Source organism: Camellia sinensis, chromosome 1 (genome assembly GCF_055761805.1).
Source record: "Camellia sinensis isolate YWXY chromosome 1, ASM5576180v1, whole genome shotgun sequence".
Lineage (NCBI taxonomy): Eukaryota > Viridiplantae > Streptophyta > Magnoliopsida > Ericales > Theaceae > Camellia > Camellia sinensis.
This window is the reverse complement of record NC_138961.1, coordinates 229,344,852-229,365,312: the sequence shown is the minus strand read 5'-3', so window position 1 is coordinate 229,365,312 and position 20,461 is coordinate 229,344,852. Positions and strand designations below refer to the sequence as shown.

At 32.7% G+C, this 20,461-nt stretch overlaps 1 protein-coding gene across 1 annotated transcript; it reads left to right on the top strand.

Moving 5' to 3' along the window:
* Positions 1-271: 271 nt before the first annotated feature.
* On the top strand, positions 272-13,198 carry LOC114323998 (Flavodoxin family protein). The gene is made up of 12 exons (XM_082924151.1): positions 272-552; positions 1,468-1,545; positions 1,628-1,732; positions 3,185-3,276; positions 5,318-5,502; positions 5,720-5,817; positions 7,113-7,187; positions 7,324-7,434; positions 8,196-8,315; positions 10,244-10,363; positions 11,090-11,306; positions 12,207-13,198. The coding sequence occupies exons 1-12, from the start codon at positions 415-417 to the stop codon at positions 12,734-12,736; spliced, it is 1,869 nt and encodes a 622-aa protein (XP_082780277.1). The 5' UTR covers positions 272-414; the 3' UTR covers positions 12,737-13,198.
* Positions 13,199-20,461: the final 7,263 nt, after the last annotated feature.

Below are 20,461 nucleotides of genomic sequence, written 5' to 3'. Positions count from 1 at the left end.
TGCACAATTTTCAATTCTAATTTTTCTCTACAAACTAATTTTTACAATTTTTTATTACACATTTTTCCATAAAAAGTCAAAAAGTTAATCCAAACATTTATATTTTCAACCTCAACTTTTTAGTCTAAAAAGACAAAAAGTGCACTTATTTAGTCTTCCCAAACTTGGCCTTAGTGGTTTGAAAATTCACGACTTAAAATCATTTTAGAGATAAAATAACATTATTTTGATATTCAAGTTATTTAAGTCACGTAAATTCGAGCGACTAATCATTTTTCTTTCATTTTTTGAGTTAAACTATAAAGCGTGTTGACAAAAACATGCTTTCAACGTAGGTTTTAGTTGATTCCATTACTCTCTGTGTCTCTCTGAAATTGGTGAATTTTGTTTGAGAACGAAGGAGCAAGGGAGGCAATGGAAGAGGAGGCTAAGCTACTGATACTATACGCTTCACAAACCGGGAATGCTTTGGACGCAGCCGAACGTTTAGGTCGCGAAGCCGAGCGCAGAGGTTGCCCCGTCACAGTCCTTTCCATGGACGACTTTGACCTCGTAAGTCTTTTAACCAAACCCTCCCCCTTAATTCTATAATCTCCGTTTGGTTCCTGAGAAAATGTTTTTATACAAATCTGCACAACTTATGTTTCTTCATTATTTAGGAGCAAAGAAACCCCATACAATACACCCATAACCAAACACGGATCATGCAGCAACAATAGATTTTAAATTTTATATCCAATTTATGCACTAATACTCTTCCAGTTTATGGTTACTAATAATTACAAGGAAGGGCATGGTTTTTTTGGTGCCCTAGTTCATTATAGCTTGTTGCCATGAATAGAACCTTATTTTAGGCATTTCATCACAGTTGGGGATTTTGGATTGTGGGTTTAGTTCATGACAATTGGATTAAACAATATGATGTTAAATACTACACACATTGCTAAGGGTTATGCTATCAATATTTTTGCTTTCATAGAGAGCTTGTGGTCTCCTCCATAAATGAACAAAATAGCATCGGTTTCCCCCTGCCAATACTCGGAAAAATATTTTGTTCGCACACTTTGGCATTTGGCAATAAGACACACTCCTCACTCATTGGTTTAAACCGTGTGAGATGTGATGGATTCCATTAAAATGGAAGACCCCGCTATTTTAAGTGTATTTTGTTCACACAGCTTGTTTGGCATGTGAACAAAATCGGACGCCCCCATAACCCTGTTATCACAAAGGGGTTTTGCATTGCATATGCAAAATTTTGGCTGAACTTTCCTTTCATGGTTGTGAATTGCAATTTTATTTTTTTAATTGAGCCGACTAGTTTACATTCAGCTGCATATTCACAAACCATTGTCTTGCCTGAATCTACTTACTGTTGGAAACTGACACGAGTTACACAGTGCAAAACTTTTAAATAACAGCTTGATCATCAGTCTTATATGCATGTTACTTGTTTTCCTATTCCAGAGTTCCTTACCAAATAAGAAGACTGTAGTTTTTGTTGTTTCCACCACTGGGCAGGGAGACGCACCAGATTCCATGAAGGTTGGCTTTCTTTTAAATGATCAGCAATTTATTCAAAATCTCAAGTGTCTTATTTTTTCTGATTTCAACTTGTGTTTTGTAGATGTTTTGGAAGAAACTCTTGCAAAGAAATCTGAACCAACATTGGCTAGAAGGAGTTCACTATGCTGTGTTTGGATTGGGTGATTCGGCTTACCAGAAATATAATGTAATGACTCTACAGTTCTATTTATCATTGCAGAATTACGGTACTTCTTTCTCTCTAGATAAACTACTGACATTTGTTGCTGTTTTGTAATCTACTTTTTTCTTTATCTATGAATATCGTTACTTGTCATTGAATATAGGACCAAGCACACATATTTCCTTCTCTAGTCTCACATGTCAAAAGAGGAAAACTTTTTCTTTGGCATTACTTATTGTCGCTATGGAAGAGAAACTTAATATTCCACTATATCAAATAAAGGATTACATTCCCCCTTTTATAGATGATAATACTCATCTAATTTATAGGGATATTTACAACTTACCTAGAATAGAATCAAACTTATCTAAAATAGAAAGCAATAAAACAGGAAACTGCTGACAGATCATCAAGCTAATTAAATCTTCTAATAATTCCACACTTACAAAATACTTAATATGATTAGCTTGTTTCCTTGGCAATTTTCTTTTTCTATGAGAAAAAAAATAAAAAATAAAATAAAAAAATAAAAACTTTTATTGGAGATATGCAATTGAGGGTGGGTATGGACTCTAGTACGTTTTTCTTGGCGATTTCCTTTCCCAGGGTTTTCTTTGACTCAAAGGCAAAAGACGAAAGATTTCCTAAATATGAAACATTAGGAGTCTATAATAAAGGGCCTTGATTTATTCATACCATGGTTTTTAATATTTTTTTCTTATTGGATTTATATGATGGACTACCTCAATGACAAACATTGGACTATTTTGTTTGGTGGTGCATGCTTTATGAATCTGATTTGGAGTTAGTGGATTGCTTGTTTTGTTATGTGTAGTTCATTTGTTTTTGTTCTATGGGCCTATTCCTCATGGCTCAGAGAGGATCTTGCATCTCTTGGATAATCGCTAGACTATAATTGGTTTGATACAAAAAGCACCAAAAGGCCATTTGTTACCAAAAGTGTCACCTTTTTCACAATTTTGGTATAAAAGAAATAAATGAATCCTAGAGCAGAGGTAGATGCAGAGACTTGGATGCTCATATTGTTTCCATAAATTGATTTTCAGTGTAAATGTACTTCACATTTTAGATGGTATCATATTTCTATTTCATAGATTATGGTCTTGTATTTGCTTGTAGATTCTTCATTGTTAAGTTTTATAGGTCATCAGCCTATATTTCTAAGCCTGTTGATGTCATCTATCAGAATGTTAATTACGAGGACAGTTGCCAATTGTTCTGTGTTCAGAAGTTCCAATATTGATAACTACTTTTGACTTGTTGAGCTGTTTGTCAAATTGAATGTTTCAATTTTGCCAGATTTTCCCGCATTGTGTTTGAATAGAAAATGTGATTGACGCAAGTTACTGAGCTTTCATACAATTAGATTATGGTATTTGTACACTAGCTAGATCAACTAAGAAATGTAATAAAAATGCTTTGAGTTGAAACGTATTTGTGTTTTTATTGCTGCAGTTTGTTGCAAAGAAGCTTGATAAAAGAATTTCTGATCTTGGAGCAACAACAATAATTGAAAGAGGTCTGGGAGATGATCAGCACCCTTCAGGGTAAGATTAACTTAGATCCTTGAGTATGGATATCAAAATGTTGTGTGATCTCACAGAAAGCTCTGAATTATGCTTGGTGAAGTAATAGATTGTTTACGGTATTTGTAGATGTTATAGGATTAATAAATTTTGGCTGGTAGCGCCTTGTAGTGAGATATAAAGCCTAGAAGTTTTAAACGCACACATCCTGTTTGTAGTTAGTGCCTAACTCTTCTTCCTTTTTTTGGGGTATTCTTTTAAGCTAGGTGTTAAATATTGGTTACTAGATGATTCAGTTGCTTTTATTTTTTATTATTTATTTTAATAATTCTTTTGTAACTAACATAGGAAATAAGATGCTACTTTTTAACTTTTGCGTACTGTGGTTGCACCCCCTTGGCTTATGCATTTTTGTGTTCCTCCCCCCCCCCCCCCCCAAAAAAAAAAAAAAAAAAAAAAAAAAACTAATATGAAAACAAAATGCTAGCCGAAGTATTAGTTTGGTGTGGGAGGTTTTGTTAATTCATTGCATTCATTGTTAATTTTACCTAAATGTATCAAATAGTTTTGTGGGACCGCTATATGTTGGATCATGGATGTTAGGTGTCTGACCCTTCATAAAGATTTTCAATGGAAGTTGGTAGTTTTTATCTTTTAGCTTTTGTCGAAATATCTATATTATTTGAAATATTGTCTGATTCATGCTATATTTAGATGCATAACAAGTAGGTATGGTTATGTCTATTGACAATGGAAAAACAAAGGGAAAACCTGTGTTATACGGACTCTTCTATTTTCCTCAGTGTCCATCGGATATTGGCATGGGTAAGGGTGTGGGATATGTAGTTGACATTTGTACCTAATTTAGACACTCGGATCCTTTATTTGTTACAATATACGAGAAGAAGAAACTCACATTTGCTAGTAAAGCAATATTTTTAGCTTCTCACATGAATTAGATATAAAAGTTTCATATTTTTCCTGAATCTTATTCAATTTCAAGTAAAAAAATAACACCCAATTAGAACACATTAATGTGTGTGTTTCAAGTAATTCTATATAATTTATTTATAACATTTCATCCGAGAATATTATATAATATGCAATATATATGTATATATGACGTGTCCCCATACCCATATCTAATTTTGGGTATGTATGTCAAGATCCTAAGATTTAAATTTACAAAGGTGTAATGCGTGGATACACATCAGCGCTCAATATTCGTACTCGAGTCCATGTAACATAGGGGAACACTATGGGGTTGTTTCAGGATGATCTAAATAAGTGCACTTATTTAGGTCACATCACTTCTTTACTTTTCTGCACATTTTTTCGTACAAAATCAAAAAGTGCACTAAATAAACAAACCCTAAACAACCCCCACCCCCACCCCCACCCCCACCATGCTTCCGTGCTTAGGGGGGAGGTTTGGTGAAATGCCACGTGTCAATAGAATTTTTCAGTGCCTTTTTGCAATTGACCTTAGGGACCTTTGTAAAAATATTTTACATGCAAAAACCAGAAAAAGAATTAAAATTTAGAGGGTATGTGTTGCTTTGTATGAAGCATGAGTATACAATAGTTGGTTGAGAAAAGAATATGTCAAAACATAAGAGATTTGGTTCCTATTGTGATGTTGGTTCATCATAATAAGAAATGGAACCATAATTTGCTGATACAAAAAAAAAAAAAAAAAAAAAAAAAAAAAAGAAGAAGAATGGAGGACCATAATTACAAGAAAAATAATATCCCAGCAATTTGTGTTTTTGGAATGTGCTGCTGCAGCCTACAAACAACTTGAACTTTTGTTCCAAAACATGAAATTTAGTGATTCAACAATTTTTTTCTCTTCTTAATTTTTTCCTTATGAGGAACATCAAGCATGAAATTAAAAACTGGATTCAAGAGAAGACCTAAAAAATGGTCATAATGCATCAATAGCTTGACCTGTGGGCTGTGTGTATTTTGGGTTCTGAATTTCTATTTAGTTTGACATGATTTATTCTTTGAAGTTATTAAATACAATTAAATTGACTGAAGCATTTGTTTCCGTTCCTAGGTATGAAGGTGCTCTGGATCCTTGGATGTCTTCTTTGTGGAATATGCTGTATCAAAAGAATCCAAATTTCTTCCCAAAAGGTCCAAATTTTGTGATTCCAGATATGAACTTGATGGATCAACCCAAAATTCAAATCATGTATCACGATGCTGACAAAGTTCTTCCACAATTCTTTAATAGCACAGGTATCTTGCTTAAGCACCAGAAGCCTAGCAATCAATTGGAACTTAAAATGGTTAAATTGGTTGAGTAAATTCAGATACCGATTACTGTGGTTTGTTAAATATATATATATATATATTTAAAAAATTAAAAAAAGAGAAAAAGTGAGAAACTTTGTATTGCATTAGTTTCTGATATTGGGTTTCTTTACTGACAAGAAAATGTCTCTGATTGTCTCAGATTTGAAGTGTATTGAGATGGAAATTGAGAGGGCTCGCTCAATGTCCCCGGGAAAATTTTCTCATGACAAGAACAGACCTGAGTGCTTGTTAGAAATGGTAGTGCTAACATTTCTGTTGCTGTGATGGTATTGTTGTAATTTGAGTATTTGACAAGATTCTATCCTAAAACCCTTTAACTGTATCAGCCAATATGGGGTGCAGTGCATTGCAATATTCATCTAATTGGTTAGTTTCTTAAGCTTAAAATATTATCTTTAATTAAGATTTGACAAATAGTTGATGGCAGTTACTACTTATACCATATGGTATGGCTGTTTTCTATTGAATCACACACTGCAAAAACCCTGGTACTGTTTAAGCTTTAAACTCATGAGTTTTGGAAATGTTTTATTGAAATTGTGGTTGATTTGATTCATTTAATAGCTGGTTAACACTGAAGACGTCCACTTCTTGGCTTTTCTATGTGTTTGGTATTAGTTACTATTAAACTTTTTTGAAAAGAGTTACCGTTAGACTATAACCATTTCAATCTTGAAAAATGTTTATCATCACAAAAAGCAAAGGCCATAGTGAATTATGGATAATTTCACTGAAAAAGGGTTTATATATATACACACACATTCAGAAAGAAGCCAAAATGATTGAAAGGTGTTGATTGTGATGTTTTGCTCTGTTGGCATTAATTGTGGGCATCTCAAGAGTCACAGTGGTACCATAAGATCCATATATGCATGTACTTCCTGTTGTTTGCATTATTAATTGGATTGATTGTTTGATTCAGGGCAGTGTTTCAGTTAGATCAAAATTAAAAATTTATTTGCTTTATTTAACTAAACCTTTTGTGTGTATTTTTCTTTCTCAGGGCCTTCAAGTAAGTTAGCCCATGCTTGACTTGTTAATTACCCTCGTTGTTGAGAATAGGAAAATATATCCACCCATCATGTTCAATGTCTCCTCTTTCACTCAGACCTGAAGAAAGGAGATCTTGTGGTTTGATGGTCCTAAAATGACATTCTATCTAAATTCTTATTTCTCATGCTTGATAGTGTCTGTCTTTTTCTACCAAATATCATTTAAGGGCTTTCCAGTATGAATTTGGTCTAGCTGTTCAAAGACATGTTTGGTACACATGGCATGTGTGATGAGTATATATGTATTTTCCTTGTTAATAGTATCTGATTGGTGAATTTTTGAATGAAAATATTATGTTGTGCATAAGTCGATACTTTTTTTTTTTTTTTACTGGTCAAGATGAGCTATGCATGCAAGTGTTGATCTTATTCTGGACTTTGTGATCTTATTTATGTGATGATCATTGAATTACATGCTAAATTTCAGTTGGTATTTATTGACTCATGCCTGTTTTAATTTGTTCAAATTCAATATTGTAGATAAAGAATCATCCATTAACTATAGCAGGCAGTGGAAAAGATGTTCGCCATTTTGAATTTGAGCCTGTTTCATCTGTAAGTGAAAAGCATTCTCTTGATCCTCAAATCAAGTCAATTCTGTCTAGTTTATAATTTATCAATCAATTCATTAATGAAATTAAAATGTAACCTGATTCTTCTTTGTAGTTTGACTTTTAACCTATTCTTTCAGATTATTGAATATGAAGTTGGCGATGTTCTTGAGATTCTCCCTGGTCAAAGTCCTGCTGCAATTGATGCTTTCATACAGCGTTGTAATTTGAACCCTGAAACATACATCACAGTATGTAGTTCTCCTGCATGTCAATTGCTTGTAGAGCATTCCTTCTCTTCTTTTTTTTGATCGGCGAAAGTCAGTGGTTAGTTGTTAGATTAATACTTTTGGGGAGTTGGAACTCACTACCATACCCTTGCAAGAAAATCTTGCCTTCCATTCCATTCCACTCCTAAGTGTGGAACTCAAGACCTCCCCCTTAGGAGAGACTTGGTGGCCAAAGGGCTAGCCAACTAGGCTAGAGCCCCTTGGTTCATTCCTTCTATTTCAAGTAGATACACACATTGTGTAGATGCATATGCATTTGTACTACTGCTGAGGTGGTTGGCCATGTGAAAGGAACACATATTTGGTACTATGACATTCTGAATTTGGGATTGTTAATTATAGTTGCAATGGCCTATGAAATTTATAGAAAATATGACCTTGTGTAAAATGGAATGGCAGAATGGCATTTATGGTAGCCAACCCCATACAGTCGGCTAATGCTTTGTGGAATTGAAGCAAATGACAAGCCTTTTTGTAAACCCTCTTTCTGTCCCATGAAATGGCGTCTTGAACTCTCTCCCTTTTTTTATGCACTTGATGCATCTGGATACTATTTAGCCTGTCATTTGCTTTTTCCATTTATGCTTAAGTTATGCTAATATTATAGTTAATGTGTTAGCTGCATTTTAATTTCAATTTACTTTCATTAGTGATGGGCGAAAATATTTTTTACATCAATATATATGTGTTTGTGTATACGTATATAAATATATCTATTTCAGGTTCATCCCAGGGGTGCAGAGAATCACCTTCTTGATTCAAAGGTCCCCATCAAATTAAAAACTTTCGTGGAGTTGACGATGGATGTTGCATCAGCCTCCCCCCGGCGCTATTTCTTTGAGGTTAAAAATTGTCTTCGTCAAATTATTTCATGTTTCTATCGCTAATTTTCTCAACTCTCAAGTAATCTTTTGAGCTTATGTAACTTCACTTGTTTTGGTTCCTATGCTTGCTTGTCATATGGTTGAGTATTTATCTATTTTGTTATCAAGTCAATAGGCAATGGATTGAAACAGAAATTATTACCCAGTTATTTATTTAATTTTTACTCTAATTGGCCTTGATATGCTGTTTTTTCATAAACGAGTTAAGTTTAGAAGCTTCATTGGGATGAACAGTTGTATTTGATAATATGAAATGTGTTCTCAACCCTGGATATTGCCATTTAATGCTGTGATAATCTTTGTTCAGTCTACATTTATGTATAATGTTGTTTATTGCAGTCAACGCAGAATATATCAGAAATTGTTGTGATGTGACATATGAAGTTGATTCTTCCTAGGTTATCTGATTTTGGTTGCTTCATTTAGCTGCTGCAAATCCAATGTATTTTCTCCCATGTTCCATCCCATTTGAAAAATAAATTATTAACCTATATTGTTTCAATTTTAATAATGTTCTTCATCTAATTTCCAAAATCTATGCTTAAATTATCACAGCCTTTACTAACGGTTTCCTTTATCTCCTATGATATCTAATTACTGACAGGTCTAGTTTATTATTTGTTCTAAGATGCTCTGGTACCATAATACTGTAACACTTGGTTTTCTTCCTGGGTATTTTGGACAAATGGTCAAAGATTTTATTGTTAAATGAAAATGGATACTTAAAGGCGCCGTAAAATGGTCACGCTTGGTTCTAGCCTTTATCAGAGACGAATTTAGGATTTTTGAGCTTTAGGGGGGCGAAAACACATTTTTATTGAAAATAATTGTTATAAAATTTTAAATTTTGATTTATACTAGCACAAAAAAAATGAATAATATTATTAATAATCGGACATTACTTGTCAACATAATTGATAACGAAAATATAATTGGAGATAAGTAAAGTGTGATTTATAAAAGAAGAAAAAAAAACATAAATGGCATATGAACTAAAAACAAGAATAGCAACAAATAAAAGGGGATTTTTTTTTAAGGTTCTTGATATTAAGATTTTATAAGATAAAGGACATATAATATTTTCATAGTAGTGAAGGTCCCTCAACATTTTTATAGAGAAAATTCGACTCAGAGAATCTTTGCTCGATTCAGAGAAATTTCACCTCAACTCAAAGAAGTTTCAATTTTTTTTTTGGGTAAGTATAAGTTTCAATTTTCATAAAGAAATTTCGAAATTTCTCTTTGAAATCAGAGAAATTACTTTGTGAAAATTGAAATTTCTCTAAATCGGGTGAAATTTTTCTGAGTTGGGCAAAATTTCTGAGTCGAATTTTCTCTGTGAAAATGTTGAGAGATCTTAGCTAATAAAAAAAATATCTTGGACCTCTCCTAATGTAAATAATTTGGAGGGTGTGACCTACTGAAATTTTGGGGATGCAAATTTGAAATTATCTTACTAATTACAACTATAATATATATAGCTTTTAAAAATTTTGGAGGTGCGACCGCTTGCACCCACCCGCAACCCCCTAGATCCATCCTTGGCCTTTATAGTGTATAAGTCATCCCAATGCATCCCTAACTATAATAATGCTGTTGTGTATGTTCTGGCTAGATGTCTTAATTTTTGTAGATCTGCTGTTGTAGCCAGGTGGATCTCGGACATTGGAAATTTTGGCTGTAATAGGCTTATTTGTGAAAGAAATTCAAGCTTTCTTATCTACCTTGAAAGCAAATTACTTCACACCTTTTAATTTTTTAAGAAAAGGATTGAGGAAATTGAGTTCCACTTTCTTTGCTATCTGAGTTTTTACCTACCTGCTTTCTCCTAAAAAATGCACAATGTTAGGATGCACTGAAGTGATGAAGCATTCTGGTATCTTCAGGTCATGAGTTACTTTGCCAGTGCTCAACATGAAAAGGAAAAGCTTCAATATTTTGCCTCTCCTGAAGGAAGAGATGATTTATACCAATACAACCAGAAGGAAGGAAGAACTGTTTTGGAGGTATACAATTCTGATCTTCCTCTTAGCATCTGAGATTATTATATTTTCTGCTTTGTGCATTCCTTTTTCCCTTTATTATTATTATTTTTTTTTGTGTGTGTGTGTAGAAAAAAAGTTTTGTGCATCATATTATTAACATATGTCCATGCTTTCTGACTTCAAGAAGTCAATATTTGTTACCATTCTATTGAATCTACACTAACAGTTAGGATGTTTAATAGTATTAGTTATGAAGGCTTGCCTATCAAAACATAAATACATACATATGTGTATGTATATATATACTATATGCATATTTGTGTATATATAAGTGTTATTCTAAAATTGTATATTGGTCCTATATTTCTTTAAGTGAACTGACAGATTTTTTTCCCCATTTCAAATGTTTGTTAACTAAAATATGAGTGTTAGCATTTAAGAAAGTTGCCATAGGTCATTGACAAATTAGAAATATTTTATTTTGTTATAGTTATGAGCTTTGAGTTTGCAGATCACACCTTGGCGATATTCCTATCTAGACAGGAAACACTAGGATAGTCTGCATGCTTTAGTCATTATCGTGGCGGAAGGTGCATCAGATAAGCTGATTTAGCAAATCCTGTTCAATTGGCTTTTAAGAAAAATCCTTGCAGATTTGGTGCTAGCTTATCGCATCCAAACCTGAGCGATACAAATGATCCTGAAAATTTTTCATCTTGGTAAATTGATTTCCTTTTTTTACTGTAGGTATTAGAGGATTTCCCTTCTGTGCAAATGCCATTTGGATGGCTAGTGCAGCTAGTTCCTCCATTAAAAACAAGGGCATTTTCAATTTCTTCTTCTCAGTCAGCTCATCCCAATCAAGTACACTTGACTGTTAGTGTGGTATCATGGACAACACCTTTCAAGAGGAAGCGAACTGGTCTCTGTTCAGCATGGCTAGCTGGACTTGATCCTAAAAAAAGTACGGTTATTGATGTCAAGAAGTGATATTTATTTATATTTATATCTATATATATATATATGTGTGAGGAAATTATACTAGTAGCTCTCATTTTGGTTCTTGTATTTCTAATTGCTTCAAATTTACCCTTAAATTTTTTTACATTGTGTCAATTTAGTTTAATTAATTATGCCTTATTAGAACTTGGACTAAAATCAGATAGAAAAATACTCCATTCACTGTCCAATTTGAAATGGTCCATTCCCTTTTGAATTGATGGCTTTGGAAAGCTTGAGGGCTGCTGTGAAGACCACTAATAAGCTTAATATTAGTGGAAATCATTTTCCCGACTAAAGTCTTACCAATATCACCATAATGCCACCTTCGTTCCACCACCACCAACATAGGAAAAAGTTTTTCGTACAAAATGTTTTCCACACAAACAAACTGAGCATAAATGATTATAGATCAAGAATGTAACAAACTTCAATTAATTTTGCTCCCCCCTCTTCCAACAAAAAAAACCATATATATAGACATACAGCACAAAGGTTATTAGTGGTCTTCACAGCAGCCCTCAAGTTTTCCAAAGTCTCTTGGTGATACTTAGGATCAACCATTTTGAATTGATGGCTTTTGAAATGGTCCATTCCTTTTTGAAAAATAGTCCATTCACTGTCCAATTTGAAATGGTCCATATCCATTTTGCCCTTGATTTCTGTCCAATTTGTTAATTGGACTAAATTGACACGGTTTGAAAAACTATAGGGATATTGGTACAATTAGAACCACAGTGACTAAATTGACACGAGGAAAATTACAAGGGCCACAGGTATAAATTTCAAATTAGGTTCCAATGAAGCAAATGTATTTGTCATCTCCTTCAGTTGATATATTTAACCATGTATCCCATTCAAGCAGGAGTCAATATACCAGCATGGTTTCATAAAGGTTCCCTCCCTCCCCCACAGCCATCATTTCCACTCATTCTCATTGGTCCTGGAACTGGTTGTGCACCTTTTCGAGGGTTTGTAGAGGAAAGAGCCTTACAAAGTAAATCTGGTTCTACTGCTCCCGTTCTTTTCTTCTTTGGTTGCCGAAATGAGGATAATGACTTTTTATACAAAGATTTTTGGTTCTCTCATACACAAAATGGTGGAATACTTTCAGAAGATAGGGGTGGAGGCTTTTATGTTGCCTTTTCTAGAGACCAGCCAACCAAGGTATATGTGCAACATAAGATGCGGGAACATAGCAAGAGGGTGTGGAGTTTGCTGAACGATGGCGCTGCCATCTATGTTGCAGGCTCTTCAATAAAAATGCCCACAGATGTATTCTCAGCCTTCGAGGAAATAATATCAAAAGAAAGTGGGGTTCCAAGGGAAGCTGCTGTCAGGTGGCTTAGAGCTCTGGAAAAGGCTGGTAAGTACCATGTTGAAGCTTGGTCTTGAGCTCTGTTTAGCTTTTGTTTCCAGTGGTCATTTTGAGTCTATGAAAAGACAAAACCACTCTTGTTGTGAAGGTTCAAATAAATTTCAAATTCGGTAATTTTTATTCCATTTGATTGTGAAGAAAACTATTGAAACATTGGAACAAGTTTACTGTGGCATATTGGCCCAACGGTAATGTCATGGTGTGGGCTCAAGTCATAGAAACCACCTCTTAAAAAATAGGGGCAAGGTTACTATCTTTGCTATGTTGAGACTGCTTCAGCGGGAACTGTGTACTGGTTCTCCTTTTTTATAGGTGAAATTGTAATGTTAGGAAATTATTATCCCCATGCAGAAGGCTTAGCTTATTTTCATGGAACTGAATTTTGAATTAGGATTGTCAATGTGCTTAGGGTGGGGTTTTTATGATATGCCATGCACAATGAATTGTTTTCATAAATGAATTTAATGACCTTGTGGTGATGTGAAGTGTTTCTTTTTTGAGGTAAGTGATGTGAAGTTGATTGTAATAGACTTGGATCTTTGCACAGGAGTTGTAACTGAAAATTTAATCACAGGATAAAAAAATCTTGGAATTTATTCATCAACCTTTATGAGGCTTGGTAGCTGATTCCAATTTCTCATATTTTCTCATTCTAACATGCATATATATTGAGTATTAATTTGCTTTGTGAAGAACTTGAATTGTCCACTGCTTCAATCAATCAATTAAAATGGTCATTTATTCATTTTATTTTTTTTTAAAAGTGATCATAATGACAAAATATTGTAAGTCTGTTCATAATTGAATGCGCCAAGTTTTCTTGAGTGCAAACTACTGCAAGTCCATTCATAAAATTTGAAGAAAGAACTCTTTTTTATGAAAAACAGAGAAGGTAAATTATATTGATTACTCTTCAGATTCTTTGGGAAGGTAAATCTTTTTTCAAAAACTCTTCAGATTAATTATCTAAAAATTTCGTCGACAAATGTTATGGTAGTTTAGGTCATATCTAAGAGTTTTTGAACTAATAAGTCTTATTTAGTAAAATTGAGAATATTATACTTTGTTTGGCTCTGGTTCTCTAAAAACAGTTTTCAAAAAATTTTACTTTTTTGTTTTTCGTATTTTAACGTTTTCAATGAATTTTTTTAATATTTTAAGCAATTTTTTTTAATTGTTAGACACACTTAACATAAATACACTTAAAAAGTATAATATTAATGAAAAAAATCTTTAAAAAATACACTAAATACCAAAAAATATATTAAAAATACGAATATTCAGTACATTTTTCATATTTTTGTGTATTTGTTAATTTTTAAAAATGTTTTTTTACAAATATTTTACTATTTAGATACATTTAAGTAAAATGCATCTAAAAAAGTAAAAAAATTGCTTAAAATTTTAAAAATATTTACTAAAAACAAAAAATTCAATTTTCAAAAAACTGAAACCAAACACACTAATTAATTTTTTTTTTCTAATTTTTAAAATTAAGAGCATTATCAATTTTATATAGTAATGTTCTAGATAATTGTTTTACTAACTGATGAAAAAAATAGAGCATGAGATTAAATATTTTTATCATTCTACTTATTAGTTTGGTCAACTATCTAATAAAATCGAGAATATTATCAGTTTTTTTTTTTTTTTTTTTTTTTTTTTTTTTTTTTTCAGTTTTAAGACTAAGAACATTATCAGTTTTTTCAATTTTAAAGTTTTTTTTTTTTTGCACCTCAGTGTTTTATTATCATTCTCTTTTATAAATACAAATTTTTCAGTTTTTCACCAAAAAATAATTCAATTTTTTCAACCAAAAAAAAAAAAAATTTGTGCATAAATTTTTTTTTTTAGTTTTTTCCAATTTGAAAGTTGATGTTTTAAAGTTTTGAAAATCAAAATAAATGTCAAATCATCATGTTCTTTTATAGATAATTACAAATGATGAACAATTATTGTTTATAGGATAATTCTGACTATTAAAAATTTAATAGTACTTAAAGTCCAAAAAATCTTAATTAGGACTTAACGGAATATAAGTTTATAAATTATGATTTGTGTGTAAATGCCACTAAAAATAATTATAAGTTTGATATAATTATATTAATTTCTTTTCTATTCGCGTTAGACTAAAAGGATTAAAATTAATATAAATGATTAAATCTCTATAAAAAGGATAATAATATTATTTTTTCATTCATATCATTAACAAGCTATGAATAAGTGTTGTGTGAATAAAAATTTGAAAAAAATTTAGTGTAATTATACTAAATATGTGTACCTTCATATATTTTTTGCAAATTTAAAAAGAAATTAGTGTAATTTACAAAAGATTAATGATTCATTCATTGAATTTGTTTATCTCGAAGTCGGTCGAATGAGTTTTTTTTTGGGAAAGAGAATCGCACACGATTGGAAAGAAATTTAGTGTAATTGTACTAAATTTGTGGACCATATATTTTTTACAAATTTAAAGAGACATTAGTGTAATTTACAAAAGATTAATAATTCATTTACTGAATTTATTTAGCCTAAATCCACTCGAATGAGTTTTTTTTCAGGAAAAGAATCGTGCACGGAAGACTCTTTCTTAGTAGAGATTCACGCTAAATAAATTTGGTGAATGTTGTTTACAAAACGATAATAATAAATTAATAATAATGATAATGAGATTCTATCTTAAAACAAAAACCAAAAACAAAAAAATACAAATTGATTGAGAGATTCGGAACGACGTCGTTTTATTCACCTTCTTATCCTTCTTTTTTCACCAAGTGAAAAGCCCGACTGTGACGCCCCCTCCCTCCCTTGTGAGGTCTCTCTCTCTCTCTCTAGAGAGCTTCCACGATGCTGTCAATGAGGATTAAACCGAGTGTGAGTTGTACTGGCTCTTTCAAAACCTACACATTTACATATCCCTCTCCGAACCCAATTGCTAAAATTCTCGTCATTAATTCAATCTTGGCGACTCCAAAGGTCTATCTCATTCAATCACCGACGACGCTTTCTAATCTCAAATTCAATCGCCGCGCGATAATAAACACCAAGCTCTCTGCTTCTTCGGCATCCGCGGTCCAAGCATTTGCAGAAGAAGAAACACCCACCGAGGACTCAACCTCATCAATTCAACCTCAAAAGGAGGAGGTTATTGATATACATGTACATATTCCAACATTCCTATTACATACTCATATCATATATATACATTACTTGAATCTATCTCTTACTCTGACTCTGACTCTGACTCTGCTTCACCAATTTTGGTTTTCCTCTTTCACTCTCTCTCTCTCTCTCACACACACAAATTCTTCCACTTGACATTTTGGTTCATTTGAATTTTTTATTTTTAATTTTCTGCTTTTCATTTGTGCTATCTTGATTTTGTGGAACCAAAAGAGCAGTGGTGAAATTGATAAAGAATTATGTTTCCAAATGCATTTCTGATAGTTGATTATTTGCATTTATTGAATTTGTAGAAGCTTGGAGTGGTTGTGAAGCCACCGCAGAAACCAAGCCTTGTGTTGAAGTTTGTATGGATGGAGAAGAACATTGGTCTTGCACTCAACCAAGTGATTCCAGGCCACGGCACAATTCCTCTGAGTCCCTATTACTTTTGGCCTAGGAAAGATGCTTGGGAGGAGCTCAAAGTAATGCTCGAGAGTAAGCCCTGGATATCTCAGAAACAGATGATCATTCTTCTTAATCAGGCCACTGATATCATCAATTTGTGGCAACAGAGTGGTGGCGATTTGTTGTAAGGTTTATTTTAGGAATTTTCATGTATTTTGTGTAATTTGTTGCATTATTATTGTTATTGTCTGTTGATGTAAGACATTGTTGGGAGATGATGTTACTTTGTCAACAATTAGGATATGCGCATTGTTATCAGTTTTCTGTAGTTGCCCCCTCATCACCTCATCCTTACCTTAAGTTGCGTTTAACATAATTTTTTACATGGAGCAAAACCCGTGTACTAGAATAATTGTGACTATGCATGCAGATCCCATTAGATATTTTCAAGCTCAAAGTTTCGAGTAGTGAGCTTAAGGATTGAAAGATTCTACACTTTTTTGTGTTTGAATTTGAAAGAAGTTAGGAAGTTGTCCTAACTTTCTAGATGGAAACCCATCTGTATAGTGTTTCCCTCAGAAGGGAAAGGCTACAAGATTGGGGTACTGATATGCTGAACATGAGATTCCCCTCTACCTGGATGACTCGTTAAGATATCTGCATGGCCGGTATATAGCATTACATTTGACTACATGTAGGACTTCGAGTGAAAAAGGTGAGAATCATAAGTACTCCGAAGGATTTGAAATTCGTTCAGCTTCTTTCAACATCCAATGAAATAAAATATCCAATCTATTACTCTCATTCTTTGATTGTTGTAAATGTATGTAGCCATAAGCCATATCATCATACACATGAAGAAAGAGAAGCAAGCATGGAATCGATGCTTTGGCTCTGCAATTTTTTTTTTTTTTTTTTTTTTGGGGGGTATAATATGTATATATATATTTGACATAAGGTGAATTATACTAACCGTCCTGTAGTTTGGGGCTCGTGTTATTTTGGTTTTTGATTTTTCAATTGTGACACATTTGATCATGAGTTTTAAATTTTGTTCCAAATAAGGATAATTGAAGATATAATTGCTCAATTTCAAGGGCAAAATCGTCAATTTAATAAAATATAAACTAATTTGACAAAAAATAAATGTCAAAAAAATATTTTTAAATTTTTAAAAATTATTTCTATCAACCAAAGATAAAATTATATAAAATTGTTACATCTTTTACAAATTTATTTATTTATTTATTTTATCAAATTAATTTTTATTATGTATTTGGATGATGATCATGTAATGAGGGGTTTTTGTTGATGCTTTTTTTATAGTTATCATGTAATAGATAGTTGTATTTGTTGTTAACAGATATTTTTGAATATTTATCATATAATGAATGATTATTAAACATGTATAATCGATATATTTAATATATTAAATATTTAGTATTGAATTTTTTTTATTTAATGGATTGATTTAATAATGATATTAAAATTGTCGCTATATTTGACTTTTGAAAAATTAAAACTAATTTAATGAAAATAAAAACTACTCATTGCATGATCATCATCCAAACATATACTAAAAATTAATTTGATAAAATTTAATAAATAAATATGTAAAAGATTTATCAACTTGATATAATTTTATTTTTGGTAGATATAAATAATTTATAATAATTCAAAAATAACTTTTTTGATATTTATTTTTGTCAAATTAGTTTATATTTTATCAAATTGATGACATTGCCCTTGAAATTGAGTAATAGTATTTTTAATTATTTTTATTTGAATCGAGATTCAAAATCAAGGATTAAATGTATCTGTGGGGATGTATTTTCTGAATACCAACACGTGGCATGGTGACGCCGATGTGTCAGCCGAGGTACCACGTGTCCTGGTTGTAACGCCGAGGTGATCTCGGCAAGGCCGAGGTTATCTCCGAAGATATCGGATTCCGAGATAAGCAGATAAGGGACAAGAGTCCTAAAGCAAAGAGGGGACTTAACCAAGATAAGGATAAAGCTCTTAAGGAGTTTTATCTTTATCTCTTATAGAGTCCAGAGTAAGCAGTAAATTGGAGTTCATAGAAGTCATAATTCTAGTGGGACTTGGATTGAGTATATTATAAAAGAGAGGCACCCCCATGGGTCTAAGGTATGTAATTTATGTTTTGAGTATTCAGTTTAGCACTTGATTATCTTTGAGAGATATACTGACTTGATCGTCGGAGTGCCCCCGGGTGGAAGAACCACCGCCGGAGCTTTTTCTTTCTGTTACAGGTTGCTAAAGCCATCTATTCTGCCAGTGCTCTCCAGCTGATCACTAAACGGGCAGTGTGGTCAAAAAATCACCCACACAATTTGGCGCCGTCTGTGGGAACGAAGGAAGAATAGATGGCCAGTAACGGACAGCAGGAAAATATTGGGGATGACGCCCCCACTGGGAGTGGCAGACCAATTGACCTTGACATTGAAAGAGACAACCACGATGCAGAAGCCCGTGACCAGGGTCACAGAGAGAACGACGTCATCCTAGAAGGCGACACAAACCAAGGAAAGTACTACAATGAAGATAACCTCCAGGTATGGAGGGACAGGTGCCTACGGAGGGATGAGGAAGTGAAAGAACTAGCAAACAAGTTGGCGGACCTTCAGTCAGTCGTCAACTTCATGATGCAGAATAATGTTATGCAGCCACCATACCCGCTGCAAGATACGCCGATGCCAGCGACCAACACTCAGAAGGGTGGAAGAAAAACAATCCCTGAGGTCCCTCAGCATACCAGGAGCGGAAGGCATTCTCACCGGCCTTCCAGAGAAGTCGGACGGGAAAAGCCGAGGCAAGAAGAGTCCCGAACGACACACCACATAAAGAATCCAGACCCCAAAGAACAATGACATGTTCAGGGGCAAGTACTCCATTTTGACACAACCCATGAAGAAAGACCCAAACAGACCCACCACGAGGCCGAAAGCAGTGTACCAAAAAAACTAAAATCCAAAGACAGCCGAGCTCCAGAGAGGAGCAAAGAAGACCTAAGGGACTACCTCAAAAGGAGGCAGCAGAATGCAGAAGCCGAGGTAAACTCCCCAGTAAAACCGAAGACAGCCTTCTCGGTAGAACTGGACAAATTCGAACCACCCAAGAGATTCAGTATGCCGAGGTTTCAAATCTATGATGGTAAGTCAGATCCAAACTTTCATGTTGGGCTATACTTAAATTCAATTGTTAATCATATTATTTAATTTTGATGATGTCTAAAATATATTAGTTAATATACATATTATTTGACACAAATTATTATCTTTTTAAAATATATATATTTGTTAAATATTATTTAAATAAAATAATATTATCTTTTTAAAATATATATGTTAAATATTATTTTAAATATTTTCAAAAACTTTACTATTCACTTTTTGAAAAATAGGGTTAATTACTATTCATCTTTTGACAAATCGATTAATTATATTATTTTGACAAAAATGATTATTTTAAATATTTTCAAAAACTTTACTATTCACTTTTTGAAAAATAGGGTTAATTACTATTCATCTTTTGACAAATCGATTAATTATATTATTTTGACAAAAATGATTGATTGGTTGTATTATTTTGACAAATTTGATATTTATGGGTTGTCTTATTTTGACAAAATTAATATGGAGTGGTAAAATATTTAGTATAAAATCTTTACAACATATACAATATTTTAAAGAGGATATATATTTTCAGATCCATCATAAATATTAATTATAGAGATTTTTTTGTATGCAAAATTTCGATTAGAACTTATATAACATTATATGCAGAATACATCACGTGCGCTATTAAATTTTTTTTACATTACATTGATTATATTATATTATAATCAAACAAGAAGAAAAAGATGGAGTTATATATATATATATATATATATATGTGTATATATATATATATATTATAAACTAGATGGAGAAAATTATTTGTTTATTTGAAAGTTGTGAACTTTGTATTAAATTGTCTACAAAAATGGTGGCTCCATGTTTGATAAAACAAAAAGAAAAAATCAGTCTTATTTTTTATCTTTTGCTGACTATTCAAAATCAATGAGTGTGCTTATGTAAGCGATGACATCAAGAATGTGCTTATGTAAGCCATGACGTCAGGAGCGTGCTTATGTAAGCCATGACGTC

Excerpts from the sequence above, each read along its gene's own strand:
- LOC114323998 (XM_082924151.1), top strand. The coding sequence starts at position 415 with ATGGAAGAGGAGGCTAAGCTACTGATACTATACGCTTCACAAACCGGG. Across the intron at positions 5,503-5,719 it reads ACAATTCTTTAATAGCACAG|ATTTGAAGTGTATTGAGATG; the intron begins GTATCTTGCTTA and ends TGATTGTCTCAG. Across the intron at positions 11,307-12,206 it reads TGGACTTGATCCTAAAAAAA|GAGTCAATATACCAGCATGG; the intron begins GTACGGTTATTG and ends CCATTCAAGCAG.